Source organism: Colias croceus, chromosome 12 (genome assembly GCF_905220415.1).
Source record: "Colias croceus chromosome 12, ilColCroc2.1".
NCBI classification, from domain to species: Eukaryota; Metazoa; Arthropoda; class Insecta; order Lepidoptera; family Pieridae; genus Colias; species Colias croceus.
Window position 1 is genome coordinate 10,874,156 of NC_059548.1, and position 23,926 is coordinate 10,898,081.

A 23,926-nucleotide genomic window follows, 5' to 3' on the forward strand; every position below is an offset into this window, starting at 1 on the left:
ACTCTGTTGAAATATATGCTATTCTTGTGTACTCCACATTCCTAGATCCGGTCAAAATAACTTATTATGAGGATCCTGTGTTTTGCACTTTCCTTAATAATAATAATTAACTAGTAGTTTTTACTTGTCCATTGCAAATATTTAAAACGTTTACAAGAACAGAGAAGGAGCTATTAAATTGTTCATTTGTTTATATTATAGTTGTTAACTGTTTAGTAATCCTGCTAAGTAATTATTAGTTTGTCTATTACCACAGATAAACTAAGAACTACCTACTTAGTAGGCTTTAAATTTATTTTAGAAAAACTACGTTATGCCGGAATAAAATGATCTATATTATTGTATCTTCCATAACACAAGCGAAAGCTTAGTAAGGGACCAGATTGTGCCGTGTGTGAAAATTGTCCTGAATTATTTAGTTATTTATTTATTTAGTTTTGTATTTATTCCTTGTACTTATCCCATATCATTATGTTATGTATTTCATTTATTTATATTGTATTTGACGAAAAACCATCGGGGACTTGAGAATTATTATCGAAAACATAAAAATTTATAAAACGGAATCTATTGTGCTAAATACAAGTACCTATTTAAGTAATAAACAAGTATGTAATAAAACCCTAAAGTAGTATTTAACATTTTGTTACTAAAACCTTGATATTATTTGAAGCCAATAGCTCAGCGGTTAGTGACCTATGCGTCAGAGGGAGTGGGTTCAATTCCCATTATTTAAATTTTAAAATAATATTGTTGGTTGAAATTTATTTATTTTCTTTTCTAGTGCATGGACGTTTATGTATTCTGAAAAAAATAATTCTTAATTAAGTTTGTACCTTTGGAAAAAATCGGTAGAATTTAAAATCTCAAAATATAAAATATTACATATATGGTATTATTTGAATTTGCATAACATTACCTTAACATTGATACATCTGTTATTTCGTATGTAAAGAGCTTTGTGTTTTGAATATTAATCAGTTTTAGAACTGCGAAGAGACAGTGAAAGTGTCACATCCTATTTTTACCCGACTACGTTGAAGACAGAATGGTAATGTTATAAGTTTAAACAATGTCGGGAAGTTTCGCCTAAATTATTTTTTGGTTGTGATTCAATTGACCCCGTATTATCTACTTCTTATTTGCCCAACATTCAAAAAAGTATACAAGGTTTCATTGAATTTCAATTAATTTATTACTAGATATAGGTATAACTGCATTATGCACAAAGTTCAATGAATAGTGTACAGATGCTTACTTAATTTTTTCTAGAGCTATCACATTATAATAAACTTTTATTCGAGAGAATCATCACAAAGATCATACATTATAAAAATAACAAATATGATACCTATAATTTAGAATGCACCGATATAATTTAATATCTAAATAATATATTATGGGGCATGTCCAATTCTTGAAATTACAAAAACAAAAGGCGTGAGACGTGATCACATTATTAATGGCTGTTTAAAAATATTTACATTTCTTTTAATAAAGATCAAAGAAGTTTTATTCAGATGCAAGATCGATATGTAGCCATTATTATTTTGAATTTCCATTAATTAAGGAACAAATAAAATCAGTAAATATTACTATAAATCTACACTAATATTAAGTATAAAGAGGAAAACTTTGTTTTTTTTTTGTTTGATTGTAATGAATAGGCTCATAAACGAATGGACCGATTTTAAAAATTCTTTCACCATTCGAAAGCTACATTATCCACGATTAATATAGGCTAGGTTTTATCCAGGAAATCCCACGGGAACGGGAACTATGCGGGTTTTTCTTTGAAAACGCGGGCGAAGCCGCAGGCAGAAAGTTAGTATTAAAATAATTTTATTTATAATGGAATGTTCACTAGAGCCTATGTTAGTAGCTTTCGTATACGCTACATTTTTGTATTTTAATACAATCGTTGTCTTATTAATTTAATCAATACATTTTGTGTCTGCTGAAAATCATGGTGATTACACTGACTTGTTGATATCTTATAAATCACAATCTGTATAGGTATGCTATAGTAATTGCATATTTTTCCTTCTCAATATCCTTAAAAAGGTTCCCATCGTAACATCTTCTTGGAAATCGTGTATAAGAAATACCTTACTAATAGAAGGCACGTCATGTTTTCCAACATACTTTCTACAACGATTAATGAAAAAAAAGTTTCGAGTTCCCTGGAAATCAGGTTTTAAATAACGATAATTTCGAACTAAATGTTTACAGAAACAACTAGCTAAACTAAACTAGCTTGTCCCGCGGCCGCACGTGTTATGTGGATAGAATAAATTTATCCATTAATCCACACTGTAATCTATTTCTGTGTGAAATTTCCTCCAAATCTGATCAGCCGTTTTGTAAACGAAGTTTGATTCAAATAAGATGTACTTACTCGGTCAAGTAATTTATACCAATCTCAAGTTACGTTTTTACATTTCGTGACTTAAAATAAATACTATAAATCATAATTTAACTGCGCCTTGCGTATTCCCGTTGACGAAATTAAAAAGATCGTAAAATTCATCATTTAATAACTGTATTCTCGACTCTTGAGTTGAAAACTTAATGACAATTTAATGTGTGCTCCCGAAAGCGCGCGAAACCGGGTTCAAAATATTTGTTTTAAAGTCACTGTCCTTATGTGGTGTCACATGTCTTTTCCTCTTGTGGCATATGAAGCAACGGCCAAGCATATAATATAAGCATAACTGAGATATTTCATGGGCAAGTAAGTGAGCTTTCTATGTCCACAGACCCAGGATAACAGCGAAAGCGAAAATAATTTGATAGCATTATTTTAGAAATTATAGGAATTTTTGTTTCAATGTCTCTTAATTAGGCTATTAATACCTTACCTTTGTGCTGAAACCTCTGAGAGGCATGCACATAATAAGTTAAAACGTAACTTACATGACTCGCATAATCTTTGACAAAACGACCCTGCTTACACTCAGTTCAAAGCCCAAGAAAAGTGACCTCACTCGCAGGGACCCGAAATTTATTAAAATTGCACTTAAAGATTTATTGGGATCCCTTTTTATGGATTCGTTAGCTGTATCTTTATTCTTTACTGTTAAGTGTTAAGACAAACAATTATATGTTGCTTGGTTTGCGTGTTTCTTTTCAATTATTGCATGAGTTTTTATTATTTAAAAATTTAAATTAAATTTGAAAATTAGTTATTACTTTTGTTTTGCTTTGTTAGAAGTGAAATGAATACAAGTTATTGTTTGGTTTAATTGTTCATTTTTGCGCTGTTGTTTATTCTTTTACGTATAGTTTACTATCCACCTAGATCGTTAATTTTTCAATAGTTTTTTTTTGTATCCATTTTATCTGTCCTTTAGTCGTCCGATAAAATGGTACAACTTATTGTTAAACAATAGGTATATACTACACGCTTTTTGTTGAATGAAATGTTGAATACAACTTTATTAAGCTAGGTCCACACACCACTGTAGACACGTACCTAAAATACTTATCAAGCTTACAATCAAGTTGTAATTAAGCATATCTAAATCCAACGAATGCTTAATTTCTGTCAAAATAAATCTATTTCTCATCACGACCTGTTGAATGTTTAAAAGCGTATAATCTTTATCAGTCCACATTAGTGGCGCCATTTTTCACGGCACCATTAGTGTGACGTGTTGACAGATTGTCCGCCATTAGCTGACGTCACACTGATGTCATTTTGTTTCTTTTTTTTGTACTACAGATATACAAATTTGGGGAGATTAGTAGTTTCTTGAACATTTTTAAATTCAAAATACATTGAACTTACGAACGCTTATCGATATAAAAGTTTAAATTATGAGCTTCTATCCCTTAACTTGTTTATTATTTGTATTAAACACAGAACAACTATGATTTAATACTATAAAATATTGAGGAAAACATGAATGTCTCTAAATTATACATTATAATACCTACATAGTTACCGCGTTTTGCAGATCGAATTCTGCTTGATATACCTACTTACATATACTCATATAGCTAGATAGCCAAATGATAAATCAGCCGTTTAATTAATAGCTCTTGTTAAAACCTAAAATTAACTCAAATGGCAAACCATTCGTGATATGAGGCTTGCATAATCATATGTTAACACTTAACTAACTTAACATTTACACACATCGTGATCTTAAATAAGCCACGATCACAGACCATATGGACGATTTACAAAATCCTTGTCTTCATTACCAACAATGATCGAAACGAGTATAACACGGCTATGTAAGGGCACATCCACACGAACAGGGACAAGGGCGGCGGGGTTGCGTATATGGACCGGCCTTATGCGACTTGAGAAAAAAATTCAATCGAAAAAGTTAAATTATTTCGCAGTGCGCAATTGTTAATTGGGTTAAGGCATAAATTCTTTTTTTAAACAAAAATTTAATGTTTATTGTTTACTAGATGGCTGTATAAGTGTATAAGCTTTTGATCATTTTGTGGTCAAAACAGGCTCCATTTATAAAGCCTGTACCACTTTCATCATTCTCTGTATACTTTGTGATGAAACAACATCATAATATATGCTTGTTTTCTCCAGAATTCATTAACAGACTATAAACAGACTAACAAACCCACAAAATTACTTTGTATTTAAAATGTTAGGTACTTACCCAAACTGAGTTAAAAACGAATTAACTAAACACACATAAAATATAATATATTTTAGGAATGATTAAATGTTGTGAGTTGTCTGTTCCATACTTCATGTTCTATAACAGCAATAGGTACCACGCAAAAATGTATTTAGTGTGTAATATATTAAAAATAAAGTTTAGTGGTTTTATGAAACCACAGTAAAAGTGAAACTTTTTTTCACACTATAGACATTTAACTAAAAATTATCGTATTTGTACGATAATTATCGTACGTATCGTGCGTCACGCGACATGCGCTACACAGACCAAAAAGTTTGAGACGATGTAATAAAAGTTTCACTTTAATAACAATAACTAATAAGCAATCAAAATAATACAAAAATAATTACATCTTTAACTTTGTCTGCTATAAAATTAAAGTTATATTGATACCAGTCCATTATAATTCCCGCCGTGATTGCATATAAATGTTTATTAATCGCTGTCATACACAATCGCTTGAAGGTAAAATTAATTCATTGTGTCTCGTTTTAATGACCGTATTTAATTGTTATTTGTAACAATGAAAAGTTTAAAAACATTTAAATGTTTGGGTTTGGGGTTTTAAATTTTGAACATAATATTTAAAAAATCTCCATGATAAACAATAATTTATGGACTTCTTGAAATATTGTAAATTCGTAAAATAAAATATCTTTAAGATTTGCCGTTTGGCCCTTGTCTTTTATGATCTTTTTTATTTATAATATGAGTTTATATTTTTATAACTATAAAAATAAAGTTAAAAATGAATTTACCTGTATAAGCTTATTTGCTTGTGTTTTTGTGCAGGCGTTTAGTTCTTAGTTTTTTGGACAATATGTTGAGATATTAAATAAAGCTTTCAAAAATATATTGTTAATATTGTTATTGAAAATATATCGTGTTTAATATGTATGTCTGTTTGTTACAGAATGTCTGACGGAGACGTGTCGTTGATCAGGGACGAGGACGTGTTACGTCGTATGGTAAGATGAGCCACTAACTTATTTTTAAAAATTTATAACTACTTAATAATTATGAACTCATAAATTATTCCTTCATCTGAATTTTAGATTTTTGTAAAAATAACAATTGACAGCAATACATTTTTACTGCTAATATTAAGTAATCCTATTAAAATGTTATTTATTATAAATGTGTGCTAATTTTTCTACTTTAGTTTTCTCTCCATCACTTATCTCCTATGCATTATTTCAGTTTACAGCTACCGTGGCACGAATTAAAATATCATTATAAATTATCGCCAATGGTTTGTCTGTAAAATATTATTAGTTTTAGTATAATTAAATTACGTGATAAATCTATATATATAAAACGCAAAGGTGACTGATATAGTGATCTATCAACGCACAGCCCAAACCACTGGACGTATCGGGCTGAAATTTGGCATGCAGGTAGATGTCAGAATGCAGGCGTCCCCTAAGAAAGGATTTTAGAAAATTCATCCCCTAAAGGGGTAAAATAGGGGATGAAAACTTATACCAAAAAAAATTATCTTTTCCACGCAAGCGAAGCTGCGGGCAAAAGCTAGTAATAAATATACCTTTATACATGTTCTTAATAATTGTGAAAATACTAACGTGTGGTGGGCAAGCCTAATATATGATAATGACCTCTAATTAATTATTGAATTTACAATTTATAATATACTAGCTGTTGCCCGCGACTTCGTCCGCGATTACGTCGTTTTAGGTCATTCGTCGTTTAAAAAAAATACGTGACACTTTATTTTTGAATGTTCTTAATTGTCTCTTATAAAATTTAACTACATTAAAATTGAAAACTCTGATAAGAAAATCTTAAAATCGGAGAAAATCGAAAATCTGAAGAAAACATGAATGAATGTGATTTAAATTCTACATTACTTAGTATTTCAAAATATAATAATCTAAATTAAATGTAGATTAACAGTTTGAGCGCACCGATATAGAATATGTAGCTAAGTATTAAATTACGTTAGTTTACATAGTAACAAAACAAAAACACGATGACTTTCTTTCGCGCTCGGTACCACAAACTAAGCATGTTAATGGTACGTGGCCCGCGTCACTTGATCCCCCGCGAGTTCCCCTCCGTTGCTATGCGAAAATACATTCGTCGCCCTGCTGTAGGAAAAATTGTAATACTGTGGCCTAGGCGTTATAACACGCCCAGGGAGTTCCTGAGTACCGATAGACATCTATGCACCCTATCATTTGTCAAACGGTCTTCATATTGAGTAAAAGTTTCAGATTCAGAGTGTTATAGACAAATATAATCAGAAAGCTTCGAACTCCTAAGCTAACGGAAGTTACCGTGTTATTGTGAGTCAACCATAAAAGATAGACATTTATGATGTCGGGAGATATTTTTTATATAATAAGGAGAAAATTTCTTTCATACATGATTTCTGTGTAGCTTTATTCTGTGTACCATAAAGGTTGCACATTCGACGAAAGCTTAAAAATGGAGTTACTGCTCTGCTCAGGAGTATGAAAAATAATTGTACCAAGCTTCGTTTAAATCCGTCGAGTAGTTTTTGTTTCTGTAACGGTTATACGGACAGACAGACGGACAAAAATTTTACTGTTTGCTTCTTTAGCATCAGTGTCGATCCCTAATCACCCCGTGATAGTTATTTAGGAAATATATTTCATGTACAGATTTAATATAAGTATACATAATATATTTAGATTCCAATTTCCATGTAACGTTAAATTCGACTATACAATAACTAACAGATAACGCAGGTTACTCTCGTTTCCGTAAGTTGAGGCGGCTACAATCTGCATATTCGGTCCTCATAACATCACTTTTAGTGAACGAAACGACAGCGCGGTTTAATTCGATGCCAACACCGCACCATAAGAAAAAAGGAAATATTTTTATTTGTGAAAAAATATTATGATTTACACTATTAACACTATTTTAATCTATATTATATTACATTATAATAAATCTGTTGAAGGGTTAATTCTGTACATTAAAAATATTGAAAAAATAAATAGCAGGGGGTGTTACTGGATCGATACCAAACCCAAATAATATTATGTGATTAAAAAAAATTTTGTCTGTCTGTATGTGAAGGCATCACGTGAAAACTAACGGTTCGATTTCGATGAAACTTGGTATAATTATACCTTATTATCCTGGGCATAAAATAGGATACTTTTTATCCCGGAAAAATACGTAGAAAAAAAACTAAATCTTAATTTTTCCGCGCGGATGGAGTCGCGGGCGGAAGCTAGTATAAAATATATGGCTATGAGTGTGTAAAAATATATCCAGCTAGTTTCACATCACACTTATGTTTATAATTAGCTATACGACATGAAAATATACATATTAATTACCAAGCAATAATCATACAGGTAAATACTGAAGAAAAGTATTAACTAACAGTCAAAGTTTATTTTAGTAATAACATTTAACAACATGTCAATGATGAAGAAATAATAATTATCAACGAACTAACCTTTTCTATAATACTTAACACAGCACATATTTTAAATTATCTTGCTCAACTCTGCTCAAAAATTTGAGGGTTTTGTTGGAACTTTAATGTGTCAAAACTATGATATATCTAAACTACGATACAACTTGCATGCGGAAATGCTCATTACAATCAGTAAATTTAAAGAATAACTAACAACATACTATTCAATTTTATTGAGCTGATGAATATCTTTTGCCTGGAAGAGATCACCGCCGCCAAGCTGCCGCCTAATAAATATACTGTGTTTTCTTATAAAATCGTAACATACTTAATTTCTTTTATCTACTAAATTTTAATAAATTTATAACTAAGTTCTTTTTATCTAAAAATGAGCTTGAGCTTATATTAGGCAAAAGTATACATTAACTTTTTATAATTTCAGGACCGCACCTTAAATGGGGCCTCGGAAAATATGCCTACGGGTTATTAATAGAGAAATGATACACAACAAAGTTATGTTGGTTCCATTTTATTTATAAAATATAATGAAAATGGACAAATATAATTATGTAAAATGATTAAAAATAAATAAATGAAGCAACTACGATTCAAAGAAAACATCTTTTTCAGTGTGAACATGCTCTAAGCAATCCTGGATGATGAGTCATGTACTCTCATCCCAGTACGGTCGGTGCCTCGATAGCCATAACGATAAATATTATAATCAGATAACAGCAAAGTCAGAATAAAAATCATAACTTGTACAGTTGTGAGTGCAAAATTTATGTTTCATTTGGCAATAACATTTTTTTCAGTACTAAAACGTAGTATGTAGTTTGATATATGGTTGGCCGCCCCTTCTCTCCTTCCTGAAAAATATCCTCCAAAATTACCCGAGATACTTCCAATGATTGAACCATACGTAGGACATTAACTTCAGTCAAAAATTGACGAAGCGGATGATTACTAATTTCCACTTAATCCTCGCTGCCACTATCTTCATCATCAAATCATCAATTTTCAAGTGGTGTTGTAAAATTGTCAGCAGAAATAGTCTTCCAAAGGCGATATAATTTTATGAATATTGAATCTGTAAATAAAAAAATCAAAAGTTAATTGTAAATCTATAAAAAAAGCTACTTACAAATAAAGTTTTATCAACAAACTACTGTTCCCAACGCACCTCAAAATCTTGTAAAAGTCAAAAAGAATTTATCATTCTATTATTTCATTCTAAAAGTGTAATAAAATACTTTATAAAACCAATAATATACACGAATTGCTATCATTTATAAAAGTAATAACTTACCTTTTGTATGGTAAAAATTCACAAAACACGAAGATTGAATTTGATATTTTTGGTTTTATGACATTCAATTTATAAAGAATAGAAACATTCGATCACGAAATTATGCGGGTTCGAGTCCCGCCTCGTGATCGAATTTTTTCTATTCTTTATAAATTTATAAAACTCGAAGATTTTAAAAATGTAACCAATGAACACAATCAATGTTAGATTAATTGTAATGGTGTCTCTAAGAGCAATAAACCTATATTGCTCTGAGTGGTGTCTAGTTTGACTTAAAATAATAAACATCTATCTACCCTCACTTTTAAATATGTAGTATATTCACACGAAATATAAGCGCACCTTATAGGGAAGGGAAGATATGGGTTAAAGAGTTAAATAAATAACATGATTATATTTAAATTATTAATTTTCAACAGTATGTTCAGTAGTGTTAAGTGTTAACATGTAAATTGATTTGATTTTAATGAAATCTCATAGATGGCGCTGTTTCAAATTTGTCTTTATACTACTAAATTCATTAAACTGTTTCTCTGCCCAAATTACGTAAATGACATAGTTTTTATTTTGTAAAGCTAGATAATAGCATGGCTTACTCGAAACCAACATTGAAACATGAGTCTTTAGATTGTGCGCTGTCGTAGCACACGTAATATGTAAGAAAAATAAAGGTTCACTGCTCCTCCCCCGAAGGTGATATCATGATAATATGTATAAACTATCCTCACCCGACCTCTAAGGAATATTCATGCAAAATTTGAAGTAAATCTATTCAGTACTTTCTGAGATTAGCAAGGAAATACATACAGACAAACAGACAAACAGACAAAAATTCTAAAAACTATGTTTTTGGCTTCTATATCGATTATAGATCATGGATTATGTATTCTTTTAAAAAATATTCAATGTACAGTTTTGACTTTCCTACGATTTTATTATATGTATAGATGTGTTTAATTGAAAGGTTTAAAAAAAACAGGTTTTATAACTTCAGCACTACGAAAGTGTAAAATACATTATAGGTACCTAATTTGTTCATGAAATGATAAAACTAAAGAATAGAAGTGGCAATAACAGAAATGACATTAATATTTTTCTTGCATTTCAGTGGCAACAGACCGAAGATTTCTCTCGCAAGAAAGAGATTCGGGCGCACATGTACCGCCTTCGAGAGGAGAGGCTGCGAAACCTCTATTCGCCTGAACCGACTGCTGATGGCAAAGGTAGCTATAATGATTTAGTACACTGGGTTCTATTTATCTGTATTTCGCTGCAGTTCGCTGCTATGTTGTTTCATTAATATATTGTCATTTTGGTTCGTGAAATTGACGGATGATTTATTTCATATGAAAAAGTAGGTAAAATAATTATAATTATCTATTAAACTCCAACAAGCAAGTAGTTTTAACATAAATTGTGAAACATTTAATACATACATAAAAAGTACGTCAATATTTCTTAATTTTAATAGTTAATACCTTTTAGATAAAAAAATTAAAACAACAAAAGTAATTTAGTAGCCTTAAAATACATTCAATCAGTAAAATTAATTACTAGTAACAGCGTGAAATGATAAACTAGAAACATGGTTGTGTGCAAGCGTTTGAAATAATGATGATTAAGGCAGACCCTATGCTGTTACTCCGTATGACATGCAATTCGTAGAAACAATTTCTGCTGTCTTGTTGTCTGCGTGATTGATCGTTAACTTATGTTGACATGCGTGAAGTGGTAACTAGTTGGCGAGTTTAGTTTTATAAGTTTGATTTGAATATGCTAAAACTTTTAAAATTGGATAAATAATTTTTTATTATGGTACGTACGCCTTGTGTCTTGATATGATGGTGTTAATTGATGTGTAGGTGGTAGTCATTAAAGTTATTGTTCCATTGTTTAAAGCTTTTCATCAATAAATACAGAGTATTGTTTTTAAGCCAAGTTTTAGACAAATTATGAAGAAAAGATATCCACGCATTCGAAGTTCATCAAATCATCTTAGTTGAATGTCATATTGGTAGGATGCAAAAACTACACATTGAATACAAAATACTTGTATATAATTTGACTAGAAATCGTCAAATACATTTACGTGTATCAAATTACGAAATTAGTATTTTATTGCGCCATTTCAACAGGTTGTGAGTTCACGTCGACCCAGGGCCACGTGAAATCGTTCGCCGACCAAAGCTTCCAGTCGATGAAGAGCAAGGAAGTGCGTGACGCGGGCTCCCCGCCCAAGGAGTTCACATATCGCGGCCAAGGTGCCTACGCCCCCTGAACTCAACTTAACAGAACTAACACTCATTAACCAGTAACCAGTAACCTACACCACAACCAATACCCTCACTATAACTGCCTTTTCACGTTTCCAGATCTCAAAGACCTATCGAACGCCGGGTGGAACGTAGAATCCGAGAACAGAACGACCGACGATGGCCACACGCACGTCAAATCGGTCCGCGCTGACATCCAAGGCCGCTATGACGTTGATGGCGGAAAAGGGCAATTCTCCGCAGCAGACCATCACAAACAAGCGGTCACTGAGTACGACGATGGCAACACGAGCCTCAAACGAAACGAAGACTACTCAAACACAGCAGCCCATGAGCAAGTTGTGCGCAAAACTGACGATGGTACACATTTCTCGTCAAAGACCAGCTCGAACACGTCTTCATCCAAGTTTCAACAGGTTTCATCGAAACATGAAACAGTGCCATATATTACCGACGACAACTATGACCTAGCATCTCAAAAATCTTATGACACTAACAGAAACGAAGATATGACATCTAACAGAATAACAAAAACAAATAACTACGAACAAAATTTTAAAAATGCTTACGAACAAGGGGAACTCGTCTCCCGGAAAATTGACTATCCAGATGACAATACAAAGGTTATTGTAGAAACTAGGTGTCTTCCCGATGGCACTAGGGTCACTAGCACCCGTCGTGAGTTTCGCGCTCCGAGTGTACAGACTAGTCGATCTGAACATTATTCGCAGCAAGTAAGAAATGAAAGCAAATCATCATCCTTCACTTCATCTCAAAAAAAATCTCATTCAAATGAATCTACATCAAAAATAATTCGTGATTCAATTGAAGATAATGTTCACAATATAGTTGATTCTCAAAGAGTCAAAGATGATTTTGACTTCAGAAAAGAACACATAAATCAATACAATGATGACACGCAACAACAAAAAACATATAAATCCAATAAAAATGAGAGTGATCAACGTGAATATACAACCACCAATGATGACCAAAATACACGTCGTCAAGATATCAGAGAAACTCGTTATTACAAAGATACGGACGATCGCAATCAAACGATAGAACGAAATGTTGATGAAATAAACAAAAATAATGAACGTATTATTAATGAGAGGAACGTCCATCAAGTGAGAACGTCGTCATACGATAATGAAAATATTCGTCAACATCATGTAAAGGAAACTCGTTCCTACAATGATAATGAGGAGCACAATCTTCACGTTACAAAAGATAGGGATGTACCGGATCGCGTAAAACCTATTGAACCATTGTCAAATGAACGACACCACTGCGAGGTTTTGACATCTCGTGATGATAAAAATTTTAACAATCAAGATACAACTAAGGAGACTAGATATAATAAAGATACTGAAGAAAGAATCCACACCATATCTAAAGAAAAAGATGTAAGGGAACATGTTGAGAAAAGAACGAATGATCAGTATCAGACGACGTATCAATCTGACTACGTGCAAAGAAAAATAAGTAACGAATGGAGCCCTTCACATCAAGCGTGGGCTAGCACACTTCGTTCTGATTCCCCGTCACGACCAACAACAAGGGCTTCTTCTCCGGGAAATAAAACTTTTAGATCTAGCAACTCTTCTCTTAGAAGTAGCGTGAGTCCTGACAAAAACTTCAGAAAAACGCCAAGCCGTGGTGGAAGTCCTAATAAAATTGATCGTTTTTCACCATCTCGTACTGTGTCTGATAAATATTCCAGTACTCAATCGTCGTCATACTCTATTCATGAAACAAAGACTAACAAATATTCTAGTGTCGATAAAACGGCTCCAAAATCCAATTCACCAACGAGATATAGTCCTGAAAGAAAACCACAAGATGGAACCCGAAAGAGACCGAGTGTCAGTCCGGAAAAACAAACAAACGTGCCATCATCCAGACCTCATGATAGTCCACAAAGACAAAGTCCTGCAAGGTCATCCCCTAGCCCTGACAGAAAGTTTAAAAATTACCCGACAGATAGGACTTCGCCAATGCGTCAAACACCAGAAACTAATGAGTTTTATTCAATTCATGAAAATACGGACAAAAATAAAATATCGACGCAAAATAAAGTGACAGAAATAAGGACTAATACTACAAAAACGACTTCTCTTACTGACGATAGAATTGATACAAGCACCATCACAAATAAGTCACAGTCTAAGCCATCAGAAAGCCCCGAAAGGCAACCAGGATATATGAAACATACTGCATCTAGTACACCTAAAACAGATCGTTCGCCATCACCAACAAAACCACATGATTCTAGCAGAAAATCTCCCACTAAACATGTAAACCCTGCGAGCCCTGAACCCAATTACACCGATACTAAACTTCATAAAGTTAAGGATGAGCATCAACAATTTATTAACGAAGAACGCAAGTCATACACAAAATATGATGAAGACGTAACTACTACTTTAACATCGCAGAGGCAAAGCCCACAAAAGGAACGGCCATCACAAGAGTCTCAGCCTCGCCAAGATTCACCAACTCGTACGTCAGTAAGTCCGGACAGAAATTTGTCACCATCAAGGAAAATTCCGAATACAGATGAAGTATCGCCACTTACAAGAGATTCACCTAAAAATATTGATGATCATCCCAGATTGATTGATAGAAAAAGCCCTGAAAAAGCTACCAATGTGGATAAAGATACATTAAAATCACAAAGGCGAAGCCCACCTAAGGAACAGCTGCCGCAAGAAACTCAGCCTCGCAAAGATTCGCCAACACGTATGTCAGTAAGTCCCAATAGAAATGTATCTTCAAGGAAGCTTCCAAACACACGTGAAGAATCGCCGTCAAAAGAAACACCCAGAAATCTTAATAAATACCCTGTGGGAATTGACAGGAAAAGTCCTGAAAAAGTTCCCACAGCAGATAAGGATGTCCAAAATAAACCTAAAAATGATTCTACAAAAAGCTATAGACAGCCTTCCAGAGAAGCTTCACCTGTAAAGAGGAATATGAGCCCCGACAAAGATTATAAGTTACCAAATGAAAAATCTTCAGTACCTCTCACAAAAGATGTTTCGCCTACACGCAAATCGCCAAGTCCTACCAAAGAGGTTACAAATAATATCTTGTCAAAACATAAATCTCCTACAAAGGAGAGTTTAAAGGGAGGTGTACCTACAACTACAGAAACAACATCTACAACAAAATCATCAACTATTACTGATAAAATTGAAGATATCAAAACGGATATCAGCAAAATACAAGATACTGATATTACAAATATACTATCAGACGTAGATACACATACTACGAAATCAATTAAATCGACATTGGTTAAGGAAACTCCAACAACATTACCTTCGAGAGCTTCACCTTGCAGAAGTGTTTCTCCCTCTAAACCCGTTACTAAAGATACAAAGTATAATCAAACCACGGAATTCATTACAATGGAAAAAACAAACGAAGAGGCACACAAAGGCACCACTGACCGCTCCAGAAAACTAGTAACTCCGTCAACTAGTCCTACGAGAAAACCAAAATCCGATGAGACTGCACCTTCCACTGGCCAAAGCACTCCAACTACAACAGCGAGTGGGTTTGTTTATTTCAGCTCTCCTCAAGTGGAAAAACCGCAAGTTACTGATCTCGATGATAAGGAGCCGATTTACACTAATTTCCCAAATAAACAACCTGTTGATGATTTACAACAGAAAGAACCATTGCGCAGATCACCATCTCCAACAAAAATTCCTTGCAGATCTCCTTCTCCTGAAAAGGTTACCACAAAAGAAAATCTTCCCAGAAAGAGTTCATTGAAAAAGCCTTCAATCGATAATACTCCATCAGAAAAACCTCCAACTAGTTTCCTTATTTCACCTACTGATGAAGATAAAGATGTTACAAAAGAAAAGCCAAATAAGAAAGACACGCCCATAAAAGCTAAACCACCATTAGAAAGACGGGAAACATATGAAGAAAGATGCAGAAAAATTTTAGGAATGACTGATGAGGATACCACTATTGAAACTAAAAATGAAACTCTCTTCACAAAAAAATCGACAGACACTTCACCCAGTATTTCTCCTTGTGAGAGTCCCATACAATTTGATGACAAGCATTTCAGCAAAGATACGTATGAAGTGGTCGATGTAGTTGATATATCTGAAGAAAAGATAAAGACAAGTACCCAAAAATCAACGCGTAAACCACATGATACACTACTTTCTAGTGTCGAACATGTTACAAAAACAACTGATGATCGTACAGTCAAGGAAAGGGATATTGAAACATGTTCTGATATCTCAGAAACCAAAAAACCTTCATTAGATAAAGATACTTCACCTGAAAGAAAGCTTATGAATAAGTCAAATGATATTCCTACTACGCCTAAAGCGGATCATAAAGATAAGGACACTCGTAGTCCTTCCAAGTCTCCACAAAGGAAGCCTTCAAGAACCAGCCCGGAACGTTATTCATTAATAGATTCTCGAAAATCTCCGGAAAAAAATAATGCTTATTTACCATCCAAACCCGATCAAGATAATAACAATATCAATGTCACTGATAAAGTGAATAAATATGAAACAACAGATATTCATCAAAATAAGGAAACTCGCAATGAATCATTACTAAAAGAAGACATTCTCAAGAATACCGAGGTTTGCAAAAAAACAGAGATTAGTTCTGACTTCATTCTTTCCGAGAGAGAACAACAAATACTCGACAGAGTGCAATCATCGCTGAGAAAATTATCACCTGACCGCAAACAAACTCAACCTGGCCGAGAAAAAAGTCCTGAAAAGCACACTATTAAAACTGAAGCAAAAGATGTTGTCACGATATCTAAAGAAACAATTGAAGAGTGCTTAGATACTGTCGATAAAAGTACAAAAACTATTACGGAAGAAAAAACAACGTTAAAAAAGACTGCAGTCAATGACAAGCCAGTAACTAAAACACAAATTCCAAGCAAACCTTCATCAAGAAACGTTTCTCCAAACAAGAAATCACCCAACTCACCGACTTTATCCAAAGGTATTCCTGAAACTGGAAAGATAAGAAGTTCTTCTCCTAAGAAACCTATGTCACCCATTGAGAAAAAACCAGGTTCCCCAGTAGAGAGACCACAGTCACCGCAAGTCCCTAAAAGCACAGGAAAGAAAGAACCGGTTTCTCCTCATTATCAGAAACCTTCACCAACATCAACAATGAAGAATGAAAAAACGAACGTGACCGATATTAAAAAGACTACCATTTTGAAACAACACAGTACATCCAAGATTTCACAACCCAAAGTCAATGTCACTAAAGTTTCACCTAATAGTAAACCTACAGAAATGGAGCCCAAGAAAACATATCCGCTGAAGGGAAGAAATGTCGATACAAAAGTTACACGCACAACAAGTGATATTACGATTAAGTCTCCAGTACAGAAAAAGATTTCACCACAGCGAATGAAATCTAAACCGGAGATACAAGTCACTAATGCTTCTTCAAATAGAACCACAAAACAGGCAAATATCAAACAGCACAAGTCGTCTGTCAAAGAATCGACAACGAAGTTACCCGTAAGCAAACCTAAATCGGCAATTGATATAAACACATCTACAGATGACGATGATATTATTATTGATGTCCAGCAAGCTAAATCATCACGAGAAAATTCTCCGGACCGCATTTGTCCAACGCCTGTTGGTTTTTCTGAAGATGTGGGAACGCCACGTTTCCCAGACGAAGTCAATGAGCCAGATGATGAATTCAATAAACGTACGCATCATATTATTCATGAAACTGAATCAATAGTAGATGATATAGTAGAAATATGTGAAGATGACGAGCTGTTTGTAAAACGAACAGAGACTGACTATGAACATAGAAGAGATGAAAGTTTGTTGAGTGTAAATGATAAAGTATCGAAATTCACGAAAAAAATTGAGACTGTTAAACCGAAAGACTCAACTACTCTTTTCAAAGAAACTGAAATAAGAAAACATTCTGACTTCAATGACGAAAACTTGAAATCAGATGAGTGTCTGCTATCTGTGTTAGAAAAAGTGAATAAATTTGCCAAGGGGCCTGTAGGACCAAAAGATAAAAGTCCGTCTCGTAATATTATCGAGGAATATGATAGAGATACAATTTATCAAGATGATTACACTAAATTGAGTGTAAATGACAAAGCCCATCTTTTTATTGAAACTGCTGAAAATATAAAAACTACTAAACCGAAGTCTGTCGTGCAAAAACCAGAAAGACCGGATTTGAGCGACGTTGATGAATCACTAAAAAGTGATGAATGTTTGCTTAGTGTTTCTGATAAGGTCAACAAGTTTGTAAAAACCGCTGAACAAGTATTATCAGACGCGTACATAATTGAAGAAAAAGATAGAAAGATAAAGGAACAACATGACAAAATAATGAAGCAGATTGTAGAAAATGTGGATGATATTATTAAAACAGATGTGAAAAAATCAACTGTTTCAAAAGAAGAAGAAATTGTTACCGATTATAAAGACACACATAAAGATGATGCGCCTACAGAAGAAAAACCAGTGATACCTAAAACAAAAAGTACAGGAAAAGTTCCCGAAAAAGCGCCATCTGTTAAAATTACCACTTTAAGAAGCAGTGAGGCTGTGAAAAAGGCAAAGGCACTGTTTGAAAATATTGCAACAACCACCAATAAAACAAAAGAGACGGTTCAAACTAAGGCCACGAAGTTGACTGATATTGGAGTAGCTAAAAAAGTCAGTAAGCCAACACCTGAAACAACGCAACCTGGCAAGCCTAACTCGAACATAAAGCATGTTCCTCTTAAAGATAAGCAACCAACTATTCAACACACTGACTACGATAGTGAAATAAATGAGGAACAAGATACTCCACGGCCGAGGGAACGATCTCCTGAAACTAAATCAAAGGCACCGATTCACAGAGATGCTTCACCTTCAACAACGTTGAAATCCACTTTAGTGAGGGAAAAATCGCCTGCGGGTAGGACGATGTCTGCAATCACAAGAGAGAAATCGCCTGCGGGTAGGACAATGTCTCCAATCACAAGAGAGAAATCACCTGCAGGTAAGACAATGCCTCCAACCACAAGAGAGAAATCGCCGATGCATAGGACATTGACCCCAACGACTCGCGATAAATCACCAGCTACTGGAAGAAGATCTCCCATTAGCAGAACGAAGTCACCACTGGCGAGAGAAGAATCTCCAGTTGGCAGGCCAAAATCACCTGTACCGCATGCACCTACAACAGCAAAGAAGGTTCTCTCTCGTTTCCCAGCAGCTGAATCTAATTCACCAAAACAGACGCATCCAGAGGAAAAAACTGACAAACCTTCAGACAAGGTACCTGGATACCAACGTCCGACCAAAACAAGTCAATTGAAAGAAGAGAAGTCTGTAGAAGAGATTGAAGTTAGCAGCAGGCGTGGAAGCGGGAAGTTTGGAGTGGAGCTGCGCAGGACCAGCGCAGATCGGTCGTCTGTAAGCAGCGAGCGGCGGCGTAGTAGCGATCATCATCAGCCGTGCATTGAAGATATCTTCGACCTGGACCTCCTGGAACAAATGGTAACATGATTTTAATTTATTACATTGATTTTAAAATGTATCGAAAGAAGAAAGAGATTCAGGCGTTACAACAGTCTCTTTTAAAAATATATCGTTTTTTGTTACAAAATTTTTTGTGTTTAGATTCGATGTTATTGCATATTTATTCAATTCTGCCCGCGGCTTCGCCCGCGTTTGCAAAGGAAAACCCGCATAGTTCCCGTTCCCGTGGGATTTCCGGGATAAAAACTATCCTAGTTGTTAATCCAAGTTACCCTCTATATGTGTGCTAAATTTCATTGTAATCGGTTCAGTAGTTTTTACGTGAAAGAGTAACAAACATCCATACATCCATACAAACTTTCGCCTTTATAATATACATATATATTAGATTAGATTTATTACACAGAAGGAAAAATTAAAAATGTATAAATCTATACATATAATAAATCTGTAGAAGGGTCAATTCTGTACATTGAAAATATTGAAAAAATAAATACCAGGGGGTGTTACTGGATTGATACCAAACCCAAATATGTGATTAAAAAAATTTTTGTCTGTCTGTCTGTCTGTCTGTCTGTCTGTCTGTCTGTCTGTCTGTATGTGAAGGCATCACGTGAAAACTAGCGGTTCGATTTCGATGAAACTTGGTATAATTATACCTTATTATCCTGGGCGTAAAATAGGATACTTTTTATCCTGGAAAAATACGTAGAAAAAAATTAATCTTAATTTTTCAGTTTTATCCATAGACGTTGTTCCGTAGAACCGCGAACACACGTTGCGTATTATTATAGGCCTAGCCGTATTTGGGAATTGGGTCCAATAGATATTTATAAGATTTTATTGTCAGAGGTACCTACTCAAAATGGAGAAATAAACCATCCACGCGAAGACCGACATCCGCGCGGACGGAGTCGCGGGCGGAAGCTAGTCGTTAATAAATTGTATGATTATGATTATAATAATATGTTACGTTGTTATATTATGTAAGTGCTATGTGATGTTAAACTGAATATTATAATGTCTACCACATTAGTTAAAACCGTTTTATTTGTTGCAGTTGGAAAAGGTCGTAGGATATGAGCAAAGACGTCGCATACGCGCCCAGATTCGTATTGCTAAGAAGAAAATGGAGACTGAAAATACTACAACTGTTACCAGAACCACAAAACACACTACAACTAAAGTTGGTAAAACAAAATCGCCCGAACGGCATCCATCACAGAGATCTCCAGATCGTCAACCTAAATCACACAAACCTCACTCGCCAGAAAGATTGCCCAAAACTACTCCCACCAAAACTAAATCACCAGAACGGCAAACCAAGGATACCGCACATGTAGTTTCTACTTATGAGCTTGTAGAAGAAAACGAACAACATAAGCAAATAACTAACGGTCACTCTAAAGAACCTCACAGGATAGATAAAGAGCATACCATACCAGCTAGACCACGCAGCCCTGAAAAACCAAAATCAACTCCATCCAGAATGACACGGCCTACTAGTCCTGAAAAGAAATCAAGACCGATATCACCCAGCAAAACTGCAACTCCGAAAACTAAATCTTCCCGCATCAGCGAGTATGCGTCTGCTTACTTGAAAAAGGTTGGACTAAATGAAAATGACAAGCCAAAACACGCTGAAGTGAAAACTAAAAAGGCACCTATAATAGATGAGGCGAAAACCAAACGAATTGAAACCAGTCGTGTAGTAGAAACGCATCACGCATCCAAAACCACCACGTCGCGTACTTCATCAAAAGACATCATTGAGGTTGTGCATATTAATGGTAAAAAATCACCGTCTCCCGAAAGAATCGTAAGGGAACAAAGCCATGATCATCATGATGGCATAGATCAAACAAGAAAGCAAAGTCCTGAAAGGAAACCTAATGAAAAACTTAACTTCGAACGTCACCCGAGTCCACCAAGAAAGTCGCCTAGCCCAGTGCGACAGAGCCCTGAACGAACCAACCAACGTTCACCAAGTCCTGACGCTAAACCTAAAGCAGTCAAAAAGGAAACAATCATAAAAACAGTGTTCGATATAGAGAAGAAGATTCCACAGAAACAGGCGCAGGAGGAAAAACCGTCGTGGGTAACGAATAGGAATTTGAAAAAGGTTACATCAGAGACAAGGACATTCAGCAGTAAGAAGATAGAACCGGAGAAGCCAAAGTACAGGCCGAACAGTCCATCAAAGGCTATCACGAAACCCATTGATGTGATTACTTCGAGTTACGGCCCAGGTCCACTAGATGCTGACGGCAGGCCACTGTTTGGTATCAAGGCGCTGCGAAACGGAGCTACTAACTATCAAGGTATGTTAATTATTTAATTTTTAGTACAAGATTTAGTGAATAGTAGACCCACTTAACTTTATTCGGTCTTCTTTAAATTTAATTTAAGAAAAAATTAGCTATTTCTTGTACGAAAACATCGGTCACCAAATAGACAACATAATTTTTTCCTCAATAATTATAATTCAAATTATAGAACCTAGGAGCTTTTTATAGAAAAGGTAATATAAAATTTAACATGTAAAGTCATTTCTGTAATGAGAACCTTGGGCATAAATATAAAATCTAGTATATAGAAGTTATGGTGCAATAAGATTCAAATTGGCATACACATTCATTTATAAATGAACGGAATAATAACTAAAACTGTCTGTAGACTTTAAAGACAATTCATCAATAAACAACTTTAAAAATGCCTATCACACAAAAAACATACAGCCGGTTCTATAATACAATTCGAAGTATTCATAATAATTTCCTGTTAATAATTGCTTGGTTCCGATTGCTTTTTAACTGGATCATAGAAGTGGGGCTAATAACTTCGAACCTTTATTTTTTATTTATTAAAGTTAAACTTTTATTACATCGTCTCAAACTTTTTGGTCTGTGTAGCGCATGTCGCGTGACGCACGATACGTACAATAATTATCGTACAAATACGATAATTTTTAGTTAAATGTCTATAGTGTGAAAAAAAGTTTCACTTTTACCGTGGTTTTATAAAACCACACAACATTTTTTTTTTAAAGTAGCAAACAAAATATCGTTTACCAAAACGATTACAATCAAACATCAATATATTTTTGGTCGTGCAATGACGTCATGTACAAAGAATTTGCAAATAGAAACGGGACTTCAAATACTATAATGTATAAAAAAATCTTTAATATCACACATAGAAGTTATCTTGAAATTATGTATATTTGGTGTGATTATGAATCATTATCATGTCAACTAATATTGACACAGCTGACTGTTAATTTGTTAAGACAATGTTGCTTACATTATTCGAAGAATTGAAATGTATCACGTTATGCATATATTATTCACTAGGTTTCCGCCCGCGGCTTCGCCCGCGCAGTCAAAGAAAAACCCGCATAGTTCCCGTTCCCGTGGGATTTCCGGGATATAACCTATCCTATGTCCCGGGGTTAAAAGTAGCCTATGTCCTTTCTCGGGTAACAAAATATCTCTGTACCAAATTTCATGCAAATTGGTTCAGTAGTTAAGGCGTGATTGAGTAACAGACAGACAGACAGAGTTATTTTCGCATTTATAATATTAGTATGGATAGTCTCTTTCTTCGTGGAGTTCATATTATGATGGTCGGTTGTTAATTAAATTTAAAATATCTATATCGTGTGCTTAGATCGTGTGTATGTTCCATTTTCATTCAACTAGCTTATATTTTGGTGTATTATGTCATATAGATAGATATTCACAAGAGAAAGACATTGATTATGATTTTGTCAAAGAATCGTAATTTAAGGGGAGCGAAATAAAGGTGTATTATACATAATATGCTAATAACTATGAATGTATGTGAACAGCTATAAATCGAACGTGCACTAACGGAAAGTCACGTTCAAAAGCTAGTACACATAATAATCATAAGCTACTCAATTCACAAAGTAAACAAACACGTAACGGTAGTAACCTGCCGACAGTCCGACAGGCTAGACATTTTTTGCGTTGCCCCGTCATTTACATAAACTCTTGGTTAACAGTGAAAGGTACGGTGATACGGCAAGAGTTCCATTCAAAGAACGGCGGTGAACCAGAAGGCACGGTGTCCGTTACTGCGTACTCCACGGAGCCAGAAGATCTGGAGAAGCTGCTGAGGTCCCAGGGGGAGAAACCTTCGCGCCTGCATGGACTGGCAGCGATTACCACTACCAAGAAATTCGGAGGAGATACCGGCACTACATTTAGTGAAATTACAACTGTGAGTTTTGTATAATATGTTTAGTAGTGTAACTGAATACACGTAAGCCCTAAGCTAATAACCGTTAAATCTTTTTGAAAGATAATAATTCCTTGGTACGAGAATATCAGTTTCATAGTAAAGTAGCTTTAAAGCTGATAAAGTGTGGTGTTAATATTTTCTTGTGTTTTATTTTAATCCAGTTATTTATATTAACGATTTCTGTAAATTCTTAATAATAACGCCTGTAGATTTCAAATAATATAAAGGACACTATCGTTATATTTTTTCATGAAGATACCATATTAAATTATAGTTATTAAATTTTCAAAAAGGACAGAGAACCTTATTTAATCTGTATTAGTGAAGTCCCATGTCCCCTAGTGGGGTAAGGGGCAGATGCATTATGCATACACCTGATTCACTGACCGATTTTCTTTAGGGACAAGTATCTATGTGATCAGCCTTCTGTCAGTGTCCTGCCAGACTGAGACATTTTTTTTTTCTTCGTCTCC

At 34.5% G+C, this 23,926-nt stretch overlaps 1 protein-coding gene across 4 annotated transcripts in view; it reads left to right on the forward strand.

Moving 5' to 3' along the window:
- The window catches only part of LOC123696127 (titin), a 73,044-nt gene that overhangs the window by 22,787 nt on the left and 26,331 nt on the right, over positions 1 to 23,926 (forward strand). For 3 of the 4 annotated variants that reach the window (XM_045642158.1, XM_045642160.1, XM_045642161.1), the window contains exons 1-6: positions 5,555 to 5,626; positions 10,494 to 10,608; positions 11,521 to 11,646; positions 11,758 to 19,205; positions 20,248 to 21,508; positions 23,215 to 23,432. In XM_045642158.1, the coding sequence (XP_045498114.1) occupies positions 5,555 to 5,626; positions 10,494 to 10,608; positions 11,521 to 11,646; positions 11,758 to 19,205; positions 20,248 to 21,508; positions 23,215 to 23,432 (9,240 nt within the window). Of the gene's footprint in view, positions 1 to 5,554; positions 5,627 to 10,493; positions 10,609 to 11,520; positions 11,647 to 11,757; positions 19,206 to 20,247; positions 21,509 to 23,214; positions 23,433 to 23,926 lie in introns of those variants that run through there. The other variant, XM_045642159.1, reaches the window with a different exon arrangement.